This window comes from Echiichthys vipera (assembly GCF_963691815.1).
Source record: "Echiichthys vipera genome assembly, chromosome: X".
NCBI classification, from domain to species: Eukaryota; Metazoa; Chordata; class Actinopteri; order Perciformes; family Trachinidae; genus Echiichthys; species Echiichthys vipera.
Window position 1 is genome coordinate 29,402,672 of NC_139825.1, and position 20,578 is coordinate 29,423,249.

Below are 20,578 nucleotides of genomic sequence, written 5' to 3' on the forward strand. Positions count from 1 at the left end.
TACGCAGAGAAGCATCTCTGAACACGCAACACATCAAACCTTGAAAACGCACCTGGTGCAACTCCGGTCAGCTAAGAACAGAACACACATATATAAATATACAGCATATATACATACACACAGATATATAATGTATACAAGTATGTGCACACACAAGTACTTACCACTGCAAATTTTGTTACAAGATGAGAAGAGAGAAAAATAAAATCAAAGTAACCTCAGTAACCGCATCATGCACCCAGAGCTGTATTTAACAGTAAAAACAATCTGGTTTCCAGCACATGTGAATGATTAGCAACTGTTGTTGTACATGTAAAACTGACAACGAAACCGCTTTCCATTTGATCATGTCTGAAAACCATGCCATGCCCTCTGTGAGCTTCTCGCTGAGGCGATGTGTGGCATCTCACTTTTGTTGCCTTGTCTGAGCGGATGTGTTAGGGTGCGAGAGAATCGGGGTGGAATGCCACTTCAAAGAACGCAGAGCTGTGTCTCACCACATCAGCTGAGAAATCGCCACCCTTCATATTTCCCCACACTTTTAAAAGGGTATACACAGTAATGACATACTGGGGGCAACACCCTGACATGTATCAGTTTCCAACATAGAAAAATGAATGTATCAGTTGTTTTTCTTATTTGATTTTCCTTGACTGAAATCTTCTGAAGACGTTTAACTGTGGAGAAGGTGGCTCATTCATTACATCACTATGTACCTCTGACCTTCCTGAGTTATTTTTTTCACCATGTATTGTTTCTCACCAGAACTCATCACTCATCAGAAAACAAGATGGTGAAGGGTGCCCTCTCCTTTTGTGAAGAGCGTGCTGGGCGGGTGGGTGTCCTGAGATTTGTAGTAGGAAATGGGGCAGAACCACCACCAGACTACCATCATGAGGGACTCCCCTGAAGCCCCATTTACCCCCTTTCTCGTTTACCTGAGACAGAAAGATATGACTGTAGGTTTCGTCACACTCAAAGCTGAAGGCAAAGTGCCTGCGGCTGCCTCGCACCTGAAGAGAAATAAGCTTGTGCATTAGCGGGAAGTTGCTCTAAACACCCCAGTGTTGGCAAATGTTTGTGTTGACTCAGTCAACCCCACTGTTTTGCTACGCAAATGCGTATATTCCAGGAGTCAGTCATGGTAGCCAGTATGATACAAGCTTGTCACGAGTTGAGTCTGAGTGCTCTGCGTCAAAGCCACAAATCCCGAGCCGACCCGACAGCCTGAGTCATAGCTGGAGACGTGTTTGAAAAAAAAATTCTCTTAATGTCGAGGCAAAGGACAAAATATTTAAATTTGATATTCAATTAATGATTAATTAGACACCTCAAACCAGGTAACACTCATGTAACAAGAAGCACAGATGGCTATGTTTAGCAAGTGATTGCATAAAGAATTATAACTAGAAATGTTGCATTATCTGGTTTAACTCTGATACAAAATGACTGCTTTGGAGAAAACTTTAATTGAAAAAGACTCTATGGTTACCATCCTTCTTACAATGTCAGTGTTATTTGGTATGCAGAAATGGAGATAAGAGGAAAGGTTTGTGTTTTATGTGTTTTTTTAATCCAAAGCTGAAGCAGACAAAAGTACAGCAGGTGGAGCTGAACAGACTCAATAACAGAAAAACAAAACAAAAAACAACAGACATTTCTGTACTTCGACTACAAAAAGTGTTGAGAGGGACAAAAAAAAAAAAAAAAGTTGTAAAGGTTTTCAAACAAAAAAAAAGGGAAACATTGTTACAAACATTCAATGAACATTTTTACAGTGAAAGATTTGTGGGTGCGATGTGACAGGTAGAGTGAATGTGATTTTACAAAGTGAACAAACTGACAAAATTAACAATCATTTCCCATGATCCCAGGTGAGCTGGAAGCGTCCTGTTACATTGACAGGAACATTACAGAGAAATCGACCATCACACCTGAATGTGCATGAATGTGACGACAGCTTGCTGGTGGTATTGTCAGAGATTCTGCTCTGGGACGAGAAGCAGCTCTTAAGTACTTTTTTACTTCCAATCAATCCTCCAGGATTTGTAGAGGAGAAGTGTTGGAGAACACTGGCATTGCACCAGATTAGTCCCACTGAGCCTCCTGAAAGTTGAGCTGGTGCAACCAACAGTAACTAAGTGATCTTTCCAGAGAGACTTGAAGCTTGCCCTGTCTGTCTGAACCATGTGATCCCTAGAGGGTATGCTACTGCTTACATAAACACACAAAAACGCTCCTCCATGTTGCTCGACAAGTCTCAAACACATTTGCAGACGGAAATCAACACTAAAGAAAAGGTCCTAGCAGTACTTCAAGCTGACAAATACATCTGCATAGCATTAACCTGAAATATAATCTGCTAATGTCATAAATTGGGTAGTACAACATTGGTAAAAGCCTGAAACAAAAGGTGGGAAGGGGTTAAATTTGTTGCTTTAGCAACGCTCAGTAAGGCCTATGCTAATATATTCATAAAATCCATGAAAAAATACAGTATTGTTTGGCTCCTACTCTCCTATAAGCTACATGCGGGAGAAAGGTCGAGCCAGTTTCTGTTCTTAAACGTGCCGTTCTTCTCTGCCCTATAAACAAGGGTAGGTTAAGGTTGGAAAGAGGGGCCACAAGTGAGGTGCTCTGTCAGAATGGCACATGGCCCTTGTGAGTGCATAGGCCTCTTCGACATTCACAAAGACAAAACTGAACCTGACAGACACTCCCACTTCAAGTCCGCGAAAATGGATGACTATTTCCACAGTCCTTACATTCCACTTGTCAGTTCAAAATAAATCTGCGTACTTTGCATGTACGTAAAAGAAACCTTCCCTTGCTTTTATTTTTGGGATTTAGCCATTTGATTCAACATTCACAGGTTTAGGTGCTAGAGTTAAAACGGGGCAGGGGGGTGAAAGACAACTACTGCTAATGCTAAGGCTTCATGTCTTATTCCAACTTTAAGCCCCTCTGAGTACACCTGATATTTATGAAAGGAGAAGAGAGAGAGAGCTCACCAATTCCCTCTCCTTTTCTGTAATTCATAATCTCTTCACTGGTGTAAAAACACACATCAATATCCTCTCTGCCAGAGCAGAGCGGCAGGTTTGTTAAAATGGTTGAGTAGTAGAACAAACACTCCTACAAAACATTAGAATTTGCTGAGAAAAAAAAAAAACACTGAGAAAATCCATGCAACGCGACTCACGTGTCGACAAATTATTGCTTCCTTTTTACAACCTGTGTCTGTATGTTCATGCATGCGTGCATCTTTCAGTGGGCAGCAGACTATTGTTTCGACATGGGGTTACTGGCTTTCTTCCTCCGTTTCGTTAGCAGTGGATTGGTTGAATCCTCAATGGTCTTGATCTTGATTTGCTCGTAGTCGACCCGCATTGTTGCCAAGGCACTGGTCATTTCCTCCTGAAAAATGACAAAAAGAAGCTCGTCAGGCCAATTGCTTTGCCCAACCAGAGTGTGTTTTCTTTTTTTTTTTTTTTTTTTTTAAAGACGTCAAAACAATACACTGCTTTCAAGCTAGCAAAGCAGATGATTCCAATCCAGCACCTACACCCTCCAATCCACCCCACACTCTCAATCCATTAAGAAAGTAAAATAAATAAATTGAAAACAGCATGACAAACTCAGATTGTTGAATTTCATTAAATTAAAGCATTCCTCAATTATTTATACTATAACTCAAACAGTAGTTTAACCATGTTGTATGATATGATACTGTTTATTTTATGCTGTGTAAAATCTGAATAAAAACCGAATGCAAATCATTGAAACCCTGTATAGCATTGGAAATATAACATTTCAAATGTTGAAACAGAAAAATGTAATTGTTTTTGAAAATGACATTGCCAATTAGAATTTGATGCCATTTGGGGAACTGAGGAGACCAACTGCTATAATTTTGAAAGTGTAATGTTTTCCTTTCTTGCTTGTTGAAGGATCTCAGCTGTTCAACAGTTCGATGTCTCCTTTGTTGTAATTTACGTTTCATAATGCACAAAACATGTTCAATGGGTAACAAGTTGGGACTGCAGGCAGGCCAGTTAAGCACCCAGACTCTTTAACTACTTTTTCTTTTACTTTTACTGGAGCAACAGAACCTATCCTATGGTCCAAGGTGAGCAGGGAGGAGAGGAAGGACCTTGTTGTCGCAGAGGTCACCAGAACTGAGCAGGAGGAGCTCAGAGTGAGGTGTCTGTGGAAAAGCGGCAGCAGGGGCAGTGGACAACTTGGGAGGATGTCAGGAGCTGAGCAATAAGATGGGCAGATCTCTGGAAGCTCCCACAGGCTCGGCTCAGTTTCCTCAACAGGGCAACATACGAAATCCTACCGGCCCTAGAAACCTCCACCGATGGCTGGGAACAGAGCAATGTTGTGACCTTTGCGGGACCATCAATGCCTCACTCCAGCGTGTGCTGTCTGGCTGCAAAACTTCTTTGCAAAAATTCTTAGTGCAACTACTTAAGAATAATAATTCTCAATGTAAAATTGCTATTTGCCAGCGCAGTCGTTTGACAGAGAGGTGAATCCTCCACATTTTTACTTCAGAAAGACTCTCTCTCTGGGATGCTCTTTTTGTACTCGGTCACTGTTTTAGCTGCTAGCATCAAATTCAGAATGGGCATATCATTTTCAAAAAATTAAATTTCTCTGTTTCAGCATTTGATATGTTGTCTGTGTGTTATTATCAATTAAATATGGAATTTCAAAATTTTTTAATTCATCACATTCTGTTTCTGTTTATATTTTACACATCATCCCAACTTTTTTTTGAAAACAGGGTTGGGACACTACAGATTTAATATACATCCATAATATCCAGGAATCTACATTAGACACCTCCACTGATCCGAACTGTAAAAATATGGCTACATTTAGGCACACTATTGAGCCATACAGTACGGGGTCCGGCCAGATACCAGATTTCATCCATCATAAAGATAGAGCTGTCGTTTCCATTTTTTTGCAATCAAAACTTGACCAACACTGATGCAAACAGAAATCTTACCTTCACATCCTCCCATGCATCCTTCTCCTCCATTAGCACACGGCTGGTGTGAAGCGGGGTCTGGGGAACCTTCATTGATTGCTTTAGGAAGACACACAGAAACACTTTGAACACATTCAAATCTCACTTCACTAGCAGGATGTCAGCAAGAGCAATAGAGTTGAAAACATGGTAAGAAAGTAGGGCTGGGACGAGACCCTCAGCTCACGAGACGCGATAATACACGATATTGAGTCCACAATAATGAGACAAGATTTGAACACTATTTTTTAACTTTCAATATTTTCTTGATTTTGTACTTGTGTTAGCCGTGGTGTAGCCTACGGTACTCCTGCCGGTAAAGTATACCCCCCTCCCCTGGGCCACTGCTTACATATTGTACGTGTCCTATCCATCACTCTGTTGCTGTTTATCAACTTACATATTGATATCGTAAGACAACTTTTCACCTCAGCGAAAAATAGTGTGACATATTAAAATGGTGAGATCTCATGGGACAATATCTCGTCACACCCCTATAACAAAGTGAAAAATACATGAGAGTATGTGCTTACATTGATCCATGGATGATTCATGAACTCTGTGATGGTCATCCGTTGTGTCGGCTCAGTCTTAAGGAGAGTTCTAATCAGTTGTTTAGCTGCAACGAAAAAAATATTTACATTATTAAAAAGGAAAAGTCATATTCAAATTTAAACCACAGACTAAAAGACAGAAAAGCAAAGTAGAGGCCTTTGGCCCTGCATGATGGTGCCAAACGAAGCTATAGTTTTATATACTTTTTTATATTTTGATTGACTGTAGGGGTGTGAGAAAATATCGATACACTTTACTAGGCCTGGATGGGCCAAAATCTTCTCTCCCGATACCGATCATTTCATATCTCAATAACAATATATATCTTGATCTTCAACAGGGGGTTCGGGACCCCCAGGGGGTCCTCAGAGTTACTGCAGGGGACTGCTAAATAGTTTGATAATCTTTACAACTTTTTTATTCTTATTTTTTAAATATGTTTAAAAAATATACAGTCACATGAATGCAACGTATTATTAGATACATTTGTGACCTTGTGGCCAACCTTGATAGGCTTACTAGCGTAAAGGCACTACGGTAGCCATGTACAGGTAAAAATAAGGCTGAAGCATTCAATTTGCCTTCCAAGTGTATGTTTCACATTAACATATGATATATAAATATATGAATAATGATCATTGTAATATCTTAGTATTGTATACACCATAAAAAGCTGTGTGTGTAGACTTTAGGCTGCCCTAGCTGTTGGGCCCAATTTAATATGCAACTCAGTTTTATACAATATTTGTAGTAGGGGGTCCCTGTTTAATCTCTTTTTCAGCTGGGGTCCTTGGCCTAGGCTAAGGGAAAAACTGGCATGTCCATTTTTTCCTAAGGGATCCCTCCAGCTTTCATCTTTAAGATATCTGAATGAATATGGGTTCTATGAGTACCCATGAGTCTCCCCTTAACAGCCATACACACTTTATGCTACTCCCATGCAGTTTTTGGCAGTATCAATGTGTTAACCATTTCACTCTTCCACTTCAACGTAACGACATATGCATATGGTGGTGTTTTTTTCACTTGCATAAAATTATTTAAAAAAAAAAATAATATCACAATATGTCGCCTACCTTACAGAATTCCAATATACTGAAGTATAACATCTGTATAATTATAGGTATCATATCGCCAGATTCTTGCCAATACACAGCTCTAATTGAATGGTGTATTGTATATCACTATACATGAGGGACATGATATACTCATGCAGGGTTAATAGTATCCTGGTTCCAATTGTGGGATATGTGACTTGGAAAAGAAAAGTGAGTGGGATTTGAGATCCCAGACTGTAGCACATTATGTTGGAGGCAGCCAGATTTACCGTTTATGGACTGAGCTTTTGCTGTTGATGGTGTAATCTAATTGATAAATCCTAATGTGAAGAAAGCAAGAGCACACATCGACAGTAAGGACTGTGCTTGTTCTCGGGTAGTATATCACAGTACGACCCATCCCCCTATTTTGTCGTTCCACACATTTACCCACATACCCTTCTGTTAGAGGAAGATACTGCGTTTATACATGTCAAATCACCACATTAGCTTCTCTTTTCTTTCTTATTGCTTTGCATTACTCAGGAAATAAGAAATCACTTTAAATTGTACTGAATGTGATGGTTGAAAATAAGAGGTGAAACATCTGCATCAGTTTCAATTTCTTGATCAGAAAGTTAAGACCAAAAAGCCAGCGTGTTCATCCCATTTAGACAAGATCTTTGATAAAAGAGTGCCTGTGGGAGCTTGTGAATCAATAACATTGTCATGAAATGGTATTTCTGACTTAATTGACAAGTTTTTCATTTGAGACCAATATATAGCAGGAACTGCTCTGTTTGTCAACCCAATAACTGACTCTTCACATATTACTTTGAAGGGGGGAATCTTTTCTTTGTAAACAAAATAATCCTTCACATAATTTGGTCTTGATCAGTTTTAGGAAGAACGCCTCAAGAAGTCTCAACAGTTTACCACATTTAAACCCAATGCCTCCAGTGCCCTTATACACAAACAGAGCAAAGGTATGTATGTTGTCTGACCTTCCTCTGATACATCAGACCATTCAGGGTTGGGAAATTCATAATAGCCCATCCTGATCCTCTTCTTCATCCCAGGCGAGATGGCCAGACCATGGTTAGAATAAAACGGAGGGTATCCACACAACCTGTTTATGGTTTAAAATTCAAATATTAGGTTTTACACCAAGTAAATAATGTTAAGTGATATAAGGGGTTCAGAGACATTGTAAAAAAAAAAACAGACTTACAGGATATACATAATGACACCCAACGACCACATGTCACACGACTTGTCATATTTCTCTGGGCCCAGAACCTCTGGAGCTACAGACAGAAAGGAATGAAAAAAGGGAAAGCAAGGAGTGGAGGAGCAGAGAAATGTGTAAAATGTTCAACTGTCTACTGATAAGAAATGAGTGGCAAATAAGAGAATATGCAGAAACAGATCCTTACCAACATAGTAGGGTGTGTAGCAGGGAGTAGCTAAAGAGTTATGGGAAGTTGTCTCCTTGGCAAAGCCAAAGTCTGTGAGTTTGAGCAGGGCACTGGGCCTCTTCGTGGAATACAGTAAATTCTCTGGCTGCAGGGAGGATTTGGGAAACCAACCAGAAGAAAAAAAACAATACTTGAGACGTTAGTTACTGCAGCTATGGAGGTCATCCTTAAAACCCCCCTCTCAGATTGCTTTAAAGTTGTACTCCATAAGATTTGAGATAGCTTGTTTCTAGCGGTCTCTGTGGTTGTAAGATGTAACTACCGGCCAACCTGTTCTTCCAGAGCCTCGATCTTGTCACCTTCACGGCCACTATGTGTGTTGAAATTTCTTTTGGAAACTTTATTAAAATTCAAATTTCTACTTCCAGTCTGTCCCATATTTGGGATTAAGGGAGCAGCAGAAAACAGCTTCTGAGAAGTGGTGTGCTACGTACACCCCCCTTTAACACAAACGAACGTACACGAACAGAGCCCCAATTATGTGTGTGGCTGATGTCAGGCTTATTTACATCTAGCCCGCGGATGTCGCCACAGACAAGGATATTGTAAGACTCTGCAAAAAAGGTAACAAGTGCTTTCATTAGTGGGTCATATGATCAATCACCATTGTTTTAACTCATAATTTGATAGATAGTAACTTAAAAGGCAATTCAATAGATGGAAATCTTATGGAGTATGACTTTAACTTCTCAGTAAAGAGAAAGGAAATTCCTTAATTAATAATTAATCAGTGTGATAATGACTTAATATACAAACCTTTACGTCTCTGTGTGCAATGTTGATTGCATGCAGGAACTGAATGGCCTCTCCTATACTCCTCATTATGTCAGATGCCTCTGAAGTAAAGAGAAAAAAAGCTCTTTAAACAGAGATTACAGGTGACTTGAGTGTTGCATTAACTAACAGACACACTGGCCATATATCTCAACACTGTGCCAGCAGCAGCAAGCGTAAACCATATAAATAGGGGTTGCATGATGTGGCTTTATATTTAGCAGGTGTCAGTATGTATGTCCGTGTGGATGCAGTAATATCTGAACTAATATGCTTAAATGCTCTGTAATCATCTAATAAAATGAAGCAGTATTGTAAGAAATGCTGTGATTGTTTTGAGTCAAAATAAGATTTTAACACCTCTCTCCGTGAAGGCCTGGTCTCCTCTGTCCTGGATTCGACTAAAAAGCTCACCGCCATCCATGCTGGAAAAAAAAAAAGTAGTCGTCAGGATTTGGCTTTTATAAGCAGTCACACTGATATACTAATTGTTATGATATGATTTTGAATCTTTGGTGCCCTTGAAACCCAAAAGTTTAATAGGCCTCAAAAGTTCAATCATGGATCAGCAAGAGCCAACAGGCACGCCTTTGCATTTACAGGTCATTGAGTAATGCCTGGACTACATGAGAAGTCATCATGTGTGGTTGCTCTACACCGAACTGGTCAGCCACACAACTAAAATTAGCAGAAAAGGGTCTGGTAAAAAAAAAATGCTATATTTGCTATATTGTAGATATCACTAAACTTCATGGCATGATGTACGAAATATCCTAATTGTGCCCTAACTGTATGAAACATAGCCCACCCAACCAGTTGAATGAAGCAAAGAGGATATGCCTGAGTTTCTGGTAAAGGTGGTCTGTGGTCTGATCACTGTGAAACCAAACTTCACACAAAACCTTTTGTACATAAATATAGCCCCTTGTCACACACACTGCAAAACCGGAAATTATCTAGATAAAGGGCTTAAAAGCAAGGAAAGTTTGAGGGTGCGGGGGCTTGGAAGATTTCTTTTTTTATTGATTCGCCACTTGTGTTGATTTGTTGTTGTGGTCACATTTTGTTCTGTCTTTGTTGATGGAAGTAAATTGAATTTATTTTTTATTAAGATAAATTGTCAGATGCAATTTTTCTAACAACACAGGAAATTAGAAAGTGATACTAATTGTGAGCAAAGCAAACCTTTCTTCAGTGCTGATGGTTGAGTGATGGTTTTAAATATGCAAATATACTCTGTGGTCTTGATGAGGTTTCATGCTAGTTCATTTTTTAAATACACAAGTTGCATTGTTATAATGCTGTTTAAGACAGCCTACTGCATTGGTCATTACTATAATACTCCATAAGTATATAAAATTCAAGAGTCAGAAGAACAGAAAATGTTTATGCTACTAATTGTTTACTGCTATATGTATGAGAACGAGTTGAGCAAATCTAACTCAAGGCATTTAATGATAAGTTTCATTTAATCTTTTTGCTCAGTATGACTGTGAGTTTCAGGTCCTCATCGCGCCAATTTTGCGTGTGCGTGAATACATGTGCATGACCGCACATGCTGATTCTTCAGGCAAGCATGTGTGAACGGGAGAGCAGCAGACTTGGAGCCGTGGGACAGCCCTGCTAAACCACAGCACACTTCCTACTTCTCAAAATCAATCGTTCACATTCACATTTTGCATACCGACAAACGGACAGTAGCTCCATCCATCGTGTTTAGTTATAAAAATGACTGAAGTGTGAGAAACCGCCAGCAGAGAGGCAAACGTTTTTCACATTTTTCTTATGTTGGCAAAGGCAGAGATGAACTTGTGGTCTCTTGACCCCAGTATTTCTGAAAATGTTTAGAGATGTGAAGAGTGAATTCTCAGTAGAATGGATACTTATGAGCGCACATCTTACACCATCACAGCAGGAACCCTGTCACACCCTTACACAGTTTCAGTATGCATTCTTTCACATCTCGTGTCCTTTGTGGAGACACCACACCAGATGATGAGATTAAGATATTGTTTACCCTTTAGAAAAAACCCAAATACACATCAGCTGTTTTTTTTCCAAAGCAGATTGTTCTTACAATGATGATTTATGATTTAATTAATAGACCCTTTACACATTGATTAAAATGGTATGTTTTCTCTAATTATATGAATAGGTGTGATATTACCTGTCACTCTAAGGATCTGGTAACTTGTAGATTCTGCAATGTGTTACAGAGTCATTGGCAAAACTAACACTCATATGTAATGTTAAGACCGGGCCATGAAGTTATCATTATATATGCTCTTATATGTCTTCATGCCAGTCTTATTTCTCTCCCTCTCTCTCTCTCTGTGTGGAACGCACTGAAGAGTGAACCAAATGACATCAAGGTCATTAAATAAACCATGTAAGACTAATCTATGTAAGTCGAACAGACACTGTCAATAAGTGAAATTCATCTGGTTACTAATGGAGAAAAGACTTTCTCAAGGGGACTTTTACTGTACCTCGACTCTCCAACTCAAACCCCTACAAACATTCTGCAGAAACCTGTGACACTTTTATGGCCCTGAGCACAACTCACAAGAATCCTTATCTCACATATAAGAAGAGCAGAAGACACTCCATTTTTTTAAAATGTTCTTAAAGACAACTATTGACCAGGATAAACTGTTATAATGCATATTTTTATTCATCTGTAAAGAAATTTGTTTTGTTTTAAACAGCTCTGTTTTTTTCTAGGAAAAATAACGCCAAAGTTACAGAAATGTGGTTGTATTAAACATGATCCTGTAAGTATTGATACCGATCCCCTACTTTTGGAACAAAGGAGAGGGAGTTTCTCCCACTTTGCGCGGGGAAATGAATGCATCTCATTATCCAGGCCACATCTTAGAACTGGACTTAAAGATAGCAAATCCATGCATTCTCCTCAGTCTTCTTTTGATTTCCAGAGATTTCCTCAGACTTCTCACCTCTTTCTTCTTCTCTTCCACTTAGTATTGTCTATTGTACTTTGTCTTTTACTTTGTAACATCTATTTAGTTTGTTTTTGTATTTATTTTTTACAAGTAAGTCTCTGCCTTACTGTGTTTCAACGAAGTTTAGCATTTTATTTTATCAATAACATCTTATTAATCAGTCAAACTTTGTTTTAAGTTATTGCTCATGTTTTTTAGGACAAGCTTATTTTTATTCCGGCCACAGAAATTATGCTTTCGTCAACAACGCATAGTTACCCTTTAAGTTTATATAAAAGTCCAGTATTCACCAGGAGCTTGAAAGTGACCAACTGAACTTCATTCATCTAACTCAAAACTGCCGAAGCTGAAGAATCCAGAGAGACTCGTTTTGTCTTAAAGCTGAAGATTTAGGGTTTACAACGAAAGTGACCCTTGGCGCTTAACATCCGTTGCTAAAGTGAAGCGTCCCCTATCGAGAGACTGTCATGTGCTGCCCTGTTGGACAGGTCATCCACTCCTTGGCCTCTGACGAATCCTCTGGCGACCTGGTTCTGCCAGCCCTGCACCTCGGGAGAAAACCGGTGTTCTACACGCCTGAAAGACTGCTCTGAGCTGTGAAATACACCTCGAAGACAAAAGTTCTATTTGCACTGTTGGCAGACGCCTTTCTGTTCGATACGAGAACACAACATCTGGTAGGTGGTGATGCCAGGTGCCTGGTCAGCTAGCTCTCTTTGGCTAGTGCATGTTTCTGCCATTGCATTGCAGTTTCTTTCACACTACAGGATTTCTACAGGATTAGGACCATAAATTAATTTCCTAAATTATAAAGGTGACCTGACATAGTGACATGGTGACCTTTTACTCAACATACGAGAATACTTAAACAGCAGAAAAAAGATCAGACTGAATCAAGTCTGCAGCGTCAGAAGGCAAGCAGCCCTAATAGCTAGACCTCAAAGTGTCTTGTGTGTAATATTCGAGGAAATGTTTTAGTTTCATCAGAAGAACTACTTTCCTTTTATCTGCTTTTCATGCCGAGCATTTTCTCAAGGAAATTAGTCATCAGCTGCAGACTAGTACACGACCTCCGCACTGTCAAGTAACCACAGACACAGAGTGCACGTGTGACAGGTTGATGGGGGGTTGGTGGTTTATAGTGCTAGAGGATGGAAGGGGAGGAAAAGATACTATGCTCATTTAGAAGAAATGGGTCATTTTATACTAAGGTCATACACTACAGGTTTACAATAATTTACCTAGCTGAAATGTGCAATTGAGAAGACAAGATGCTTATCACTTCACTTTGCTGAGGGAAATCAAGGCTTTCTCGTACCTGCCCTCCTACGTCTGGAAACTGCAGACTATAACTATACATGGAAATTTGACCAATACCCAGAATATCTGACTGAATGCGCACTTCACAGTTCAGTTTTCAGCAAATGAAGCTAATTCCATACTGTATTAAATATTTAGATCAAAATCCTGCATGTAGCTCTGGCAAATCATTGCACCATCCTGATCTTGCGAGGCTAGGAAGTTGCCACATTTGATAAGAAACTTGCTGTTTTTGTATTATAGACAGCGTCACCCTTTCTCTTCTTCTCCGTGTTGGTGTATTTCTGTGGCAGTTACAGGCCACATCCAGGCCTGGCATGTGTATTACAGCATTTTAGCCGGTTTCACTGGTTTCGTGTGGACGCAGATATTTCTTGAGCTGAGGCCGTGTGGATGGAAAACTTTCTAAAAAAACAACGAAAAAAAGGGTAATTTTTGATCGTGTGGACGTACTCTCAGCTCACGAGACGAGTCGATACGCGATATTGGGTTCACAAGAATGAGACGAGATTTTAACACTATCGAGATACACACTGAGCTGCAGGCTGGGGAGGACCCATTGTCCAAAAAGGGCCCCGGCCCTGCCTATCAATATACAGTCTCTGCTCCACACAGAGCGTGTTTAGAAGCGGTGCTATAAACGCAACTCGCTCATCTCACAGACACATTTCCATTTTATTAAATATATTGTTTTCTCCCGCTGTATATGTGTTTTGAACATATTGACTGTATCGACATTGACGGATCAGCTGAGTGTCTGTGTCACTACCCCTCACCCTGCGCTGGGTGGTGAAATAAAGTCAATGAAACAGTTAAACTCTGTTGATTTCTTCCCATGGAGGCGACATTAAAACTATTTTGGTTTAGTACATTTACGTCAGCCAGCTAGTTAAGGGCAGGTTATACAGCCAATGTCACTCGGCTGAGGAGCTGCTGACAGACAGCAAACACCAAGCCGTTCTCCCAACTCGTCCCAAATGGAGGCTTCGGGCTTGACAGGTCCGATGACCGCTTACGTGCCGACACTGTATCTGTGACACATTGGGTATCTATCTCTCAAAGGATCATCGCCAACTGTGACCGACCCAAACATACCTTCGCTCAAAGCTCAAATGCTTTTTGACAGGAAGATAATGAGCTGCACTCTTTCCCCACTAGTACACAAGGATAGGTATTTTAGTGTGTGTATCACTGAGAATGTGCACTCACCACTCCATGACAATAAGCAGACACTTTCTGCCCTGATAGAGGTTCTCATAGACATCAATGATGCGCACAATGTTGGCACAAGGCGATGCCCTCCAGTGGAGCTCCACTTCCCTATGGGCCTTGGAACAATCCTGCAGCATCTGGACAGAGGGACAGAGACAAGGAGGGTCAGGCTGCTTAAAATTTATTACAACATTACAACATGACAGTTAAATTACAAAATATACTAAAAGTAAGCACTACTACGTAATTGCCCATTTCTTTCACATAATAATAACAATGGCAATGTGAAAGAACTGGACCCCAGGTAATCAGCATGGTGGCAATAATGAAGTGCAACATAAATTATGTATTAAATTAGGGGACATGAAATCAATTTCAGACAAACTGGATGCCACTGCAACTTCACATCAATAGTAAACATACAAAACAGAAGCAAAGTGCTGCCATCAGCTGGCAGAATTGTTGAAAAGATGTTGTAGAGTTTTTCCAATCCAGTCGTGTGAATGTAGCGCCCTCTTCCTGTGTCACTAGGCCAATGCTCGACTGAACAAAAGCACCTGCAATTGAAATGATTTTGTTTCATAATACATTTATTTATCTAAATGCTTATTTACGATTAATCTATAACAGTAAAATGTTACTCTTACTCAACACCAGGAAGTCAAACTAGAGGGTCAGTTGCAGAGAGAGATTATTTCTGAAACACACAGAAATTCATGAGTGGGGAAAATGGCTTAGCTTTCATCAGTTTGTGTGATTGCTAGCCAGCCTATGTAAGTAGACTAGGGAAGCTCACTCCATGAATGTCTTTTTGTGAGCCTGCAAGGTGTTAATATTCAGTGGAAATTAGGTTTTGAGAACGCTGCACTTACACAGGTTGCACACAAATACCGTAGTGTCTACTGCCTTTTCATTGTGGGGCTGCTGGGCCTTCATTATGCCCCATCGTTTATGTGAAAGGCACAGAGACAGAATGGGGGACAGATCTGTTGCACCTCTGAGCCGGCAACAGAGGACGGCACAGAGCCGCAACAGCGCTGCGCCGACAACTGTGTGAATGGGAACCGGCAGGTCAGAAAAACACACGGTAGTGATGGGCAAGTCCACCCACGGGAGGGTCAAAATTTTATCCCGCAGCAATCCGGAACGTCGGTGTACTGTATGAAATCACACTGAATGACCCAAAAGCCGCCGTTCCTTCATTCAAAAGTTTTTTACCATAGGAGCACTCTTAAGGGCTAAGACGCTTTGTAAATAACTATTCTCTTTACCAGGATCTAGTATCACCTATAGAGCGTTTCAATGGAGTTCCTTTGCCAGGCAATAGCCTTGGTGCATGTTAACTTCCTGTCAGCAGAGCCATAAACTGGGACACATTTATAATGTTTATGTTTACAGTGTGTGTGTGAAATCGTCTATAAAGGGAAATTCTTATCAAACTGAACTAAGAGCTGAACATGAGCTACAGGCTGTCTCAAAGAGTTAAGATACTCCTTTTTAAGTTCATCATACAGTTGACTGTATGGATTACACAGCTACACCGTAAAAACACGTTGTAATTACAGTTTATTTAAATTTAGAAACAAACATGCAAATAAAATGCATATGAATTTTACATGCTATATATTTTGGGGGACTGCCAACATTTCAGTAGTACAACCACAAGTAAGTTGTGAGGTAGTGTCAATTCAATGTTAAATAAATGCTAGCGCTTGTTTATAGATTTAATTTCATATACAACACAATACAAGAAGTTAAAGCCTAAAATATCCTGAGGTCAGTGGAAAGAATTCAGCCTTGTAGCTTTCATAATGAGCCATCGTCTGTGTATCTTGTGCTGTATTACATTCCAACTCTGCCCACGGTCACAACACAAAAGTGGGCTTCGTACCAGCAAGCAATGAGCGCTGGGAGAACAAGAGTATCCAGTCTGCTGTCTGGCCTGGCACACAAAACTGTCACATAAGAAACCAGGTTACTCAGAAAGACCAGGTTACACAGAAAATTAAATGCTTTGTTTACATACACTGTGTTAACCTGGTTACAGTAAATCAGTAATATCAGATTCCTCCTATACGACTCCTAATTTTGAATCAAGGAAACTTTATTTCCTTGATAACTATTAGTGTTAAGATATTCTAATTGTTTGTTAGGTGTGGATGTATGTATGTGTGTGTGTGTGCGCGCGTGTGTGTGCGCGCGTGCAGGCTCTGTGAGTGTCTGAAAGTTTTAGAAAAATGTCGCCCCAGTTCAACAATAATACACTTGTTGTTATTCTGACCCAATTCCAATGTTTATTACAGGTATTCATTTACAAGTTAATCAGACCTCTTGATCTCTTTAAATGACACAGAGAGCATACTTAAATCTGGCTTAGGTTTTTTAGTTTCAAAGACCCATGCTGTATCTCAATTTTCTAGCCTGAAACCGCAGCACAAGACCTCTCTCATAGCAGCATGGTGGTCAGGCACATGTCACCGTCAGCCAAGTTTATTTTCATATGTTTAATATTAAATTTAGAAAAGGGCTAGTCAAGGGTCAATTCCTTATTTCTCTGTTTGTCTTTATTGCTAATTACATTTAGTTTAAAAGAGTTCACTGCAGCTCTGTGGTTGGAGCTAAGTTAAGTTGCTGTGCTGCAGAAATACGAGTTGAAAGAAAATCATATATGTAGTCGAAATGTAACATTTATTTCTAATTTGGTGCCTTCTTGAAGGAGAAAGGGCAGAAAGTAACTTTATGCCCACTTGTGGATTGAAAACAACAACTTCCATGATGCATCTCGTCAACGACAGGCACGTTTTCTGCCTCGGCTGTAAGTAGCCACAGTAGACGCCTCCCATTTCGCCCTCAGCTTCAGCTGCTTGCTTTATTGTGGCTCGTAAGGTTAGTCACGAACCTCTGATTTGAGCATCAGATCTTCAAAATCACCTTCTTCCATATCATACTTCCGCCATTGTCGTTATTTCACCAGCTTTAACCACAGCGCCCGTTATCTTATCGAGGATTTCTCTTCCCCAATCGTGTTTGATTCATAGAGTAGCAGGAAGTCATGACTGAAAAAATGAAAACGAAACTACCGTTTCCTAACAGCACGGGAGCGTCAGACTATCGCATGTCGGTCCACACTTAGAAACTGTAAAATAGGTGCCTAAAAAACAGATACATGTCACGTGCAACCGCAGACTCCAAATGTTTTTAAGAAACAAGTACCATCACTTCACAGAGGCTGCCTTTATGCCCAAACCTGCCACACACACACTGTCACACTCGATGCGAGGAGACCAGCCACACCGCAGACAGCAGATGCAACATGTAGCTCACAAACTGATGCAAATCTATTCAAAAAAGGTCCTTTGGCCCTAAGTGCTTTGTTATATAACACAGGGAAATAATCTGGTTGCACTGTTCATTAACTTGCATAATAAATAAAAATGAATGTAAAAAAATGATGGTGTATTACTCTCGGCTTTATCTCAACAGTGAACACACAGCAGAGTTCAACCACCCTTTAGGACTGAACAAACAAGGGTGGGTCTTATTTTCAGCGTCACAGCAGAGTGAAACAACACCCAAAAAGGCACATGACCCTTTGGACAAAAAAACATTCGACATAGGACAGAATTAATGCACTGTGATCCTGTGTCATTTCACTCCCTGTAATGGGTGTTTAATTTCCTGTGTAACCTCTTGTGTACATTTGAAGAAGTAACACGTAATTTAAAATTAATTTAACAATGAAACTGGGCCACAAAATCATGTGTTAAATGTTATAATCCGTTTGTAGGCAGACTAATATTTTACTACTGGGAGGTGTATTTACTTTTGCTACAGATACAACAGAAACTGGGAACAAAATGGCTTGATTGCCAAACCTGACAGTTTGGAAATGAGTTACTATTTTCTTAACTGAACAGATATCTGATAATATGTTAAACCTGAAACATAGACGCACACACAAGCACAGGCATATGCAAAACTGTTATTGTTGATATTACATGAATTCGATTATATACTACTGTTAACATACTCCCACCCATTTGGAATTTAGCCAAGCTGATCCTTGTCACTGCTAACTCTACTGCTGACATGGGGAGGAAGTAGATGCACATGTGATATCTCTGCGACACGTTTGTGTTGCCAGCAGCTTCTTTTCAACTGCCCACCAGGATCCCTTTCCCTTTCATTTGAGTTTGCCTGGTTCACCATTTACTATATTGGGGGTTATTTTGTGAGAAATGGTAACTTGTTGGAAGTAGTGATCTGACACAAGTTAGACTGATACATCTTACAGTTACAGTTATTTGAATTTTTTATTTAGGTCTCCCAACCTGCTTCTCTATGAATAATCACAGAGCGGGTCAAGAGATCAAATTTTATTGTAGACATTTTCAAATATTTTTCAGGGACATTGTATAAATAATGTGAGTATAGAAAATGTAGTTGTTGCTGTCTCTTTACCAGCCCACTAAGCCTTCAAGCAGTAACCCAAATGTGTCAAAACTACATAGATGACACTCAGCTAGCCAATAGCATTTAGGTATTTTCATCTATGACAACACTGTCTACATGTACATCACTAACTGATAATGAATCAGCTCAGTGATGTACGGGGCAGTTTTGAGATTGTTCATAATTGTTACCCTGATCTCTAACTGCCAAGAGGAACTAAAAGATTGACATACGCTTGTACTGGAAACAAGAATCATGCTCCGAAACTAACATTAGCACATCTAAATATACCAGACTTCCTTCCACAAACAAAGACTTCACACCATCGTCTTAACACATGCGCAATCGTATACACACACACACACACCAGAACCCCCCTGTCACCTCTCTGCTGGTGCTTGTGTGACTGCATGGACCCCCATCTGCTGTTGGCCCTTTGAGGGTAAACAGTGAAGCTTGTGGAGAAAGAGGGAGATGAAGGGGGGCAGATGGGCACACAATACATTTTCTCTGTCCAACACAAAAGCTCCTGAGCCCGGGGAAGGACAGTGGGAGGTGGGTGGGGGGTTAGCTGAAGAAGCACCAATCCTCCACCTGCCACTTCTGAACCAAAAGCTGATATGGAGAAACCAGAAAACATATCACACTGAGGTTTATGGGAGAGTGAAATTATGTGGAGGACAGATTATTGAGGGGTTACTGGTTAAGCTTGACTCAAAGCCTCTTAACCTGACAAAAAGGGTTAAAAACAATATACCAGAAGAGGTGTCTCTGTGTGTGACATTGTTGCGCTCAGTGAAGCCACAAACATGTTTGTGTCAAGAGGACATGATCTGATTAAAGACATCTGCTAGTCCTCACAGGGCTATGAGATATCCATGTGTGTGTGCACTTGTGTGTGTGAGTGTGTGTGTAGAGTGGTATTAATCATTGAGTAATTCATTATTGAGTGTGTGTATATGTTAAACAACTGCACTTTTTTATGTGGCTACAAAAGGGAACCAATTTAGTCAGCGGAATGGCATAAAGGTATGTTCATAGTGAATGTGAATCCTACGTTGTAAAGGTGTGCTCCTGTGTAGATTGCATATAAAGAAACAAAGACAGGCCTGAATTAACCCAGAGCAAAAATTTTTGTGACAAAGCATCCAAAAAAGGTGAAAGTGTTTCAACTTTATTTAAAACATTTGTACTGTATAAAAGGTTATATGACTAAACTTTGAGCGACTGTAGGGAAATAAAGTAAATGAGTTCCTGATCAGTCAGTCTTAGCTGATATCCCCAAGTACACAACGCACATTCATTAAAAAAATGTGGCTGACAAGGGAGGAAGTGAGAGAGTATGACATCTGTGTGACGCACAGATACAGCCGTCTCACTTCCTGATACAAGCTGGAAGATCTGCTTGGAAACAAAGAAGGAGATGGAGAAGACCCTTTTAAGAGAAACAGCAGGGCTGCGAGAGACAGACAGATGGGGCTAATGAAAAACAGTGTTACAAAATTAGTAGACTAGAGACTTAAGGCATTTGGCATAATTTTTGACAGCCTCTCTATCCGTCACTAACTCCTCCCGTCTGACACCTCATGATTCATGCTGTGAATCCCCCCCCTGCACTTGATTTCAGTGACGTGTGGCTTTACTGCGTAAATACAAACAGACTGGTGTGTTATCAACCGATATGAGATGATGATAGAAGGTTCATACTGGGAATTTTCCACCATGTTAGAATCTAAACTAAATCAA

General features: G+C 40.1%; 1 protein-coding gene across 1 annotated transcript in view; it reads right to left on the reverse strand.

Moving 5' to 3' along the window:
• Window positions 1–1,607: 1,607 nt before the first annotated feature.
• The window catches only part of mapkapk2a (MAPK activated protein kinase 2a), a 31,604-nt gene continuing 12,633 nt past the window's right edge, over window positions 1,608–20,578 (reverse strand). Inside the window, exons 2-10 of the mRNA XM_083938359.1 lie at window positions 14,378–14,517; window positions 9,246–9,310; window positions 8,868–8,947; window positions 8,070–8,196; window positions 7,865–7,940; window positions 7,638–7,762; window positions 5,575–5,660; window positions 5,021–5,101; window positions 1,608–3,417 (exon numbers count right to left, since the gene is read on the reverse strand). Coding sequence (XP_083794485.1) covers window positions 3,283–3,417; window positions 5,021–5,101; window positions 5,575–5,660; window positions 7,638–7,762; window positions 7,865–7,940; window positions 8,070–8,196; window positions 8,868–8,947; window positions 9,246–9,310; window positions 14,378–14,517 — 915 coding nt within the window. The 3' untranslated portion in view covers window positions 1,608–3,282. The remainder of the gene's footprint in view (window positions 3,418–5,020; window positions 5,102–5,574; window positions 5,661–7,637; window positions 7,763–7,864; window positions 7,941–8,069; window positions 8,197–8,867; window positions 8,948–9,245; window positions 9,311–14,377; window positions 14,518–20,578) is intronic.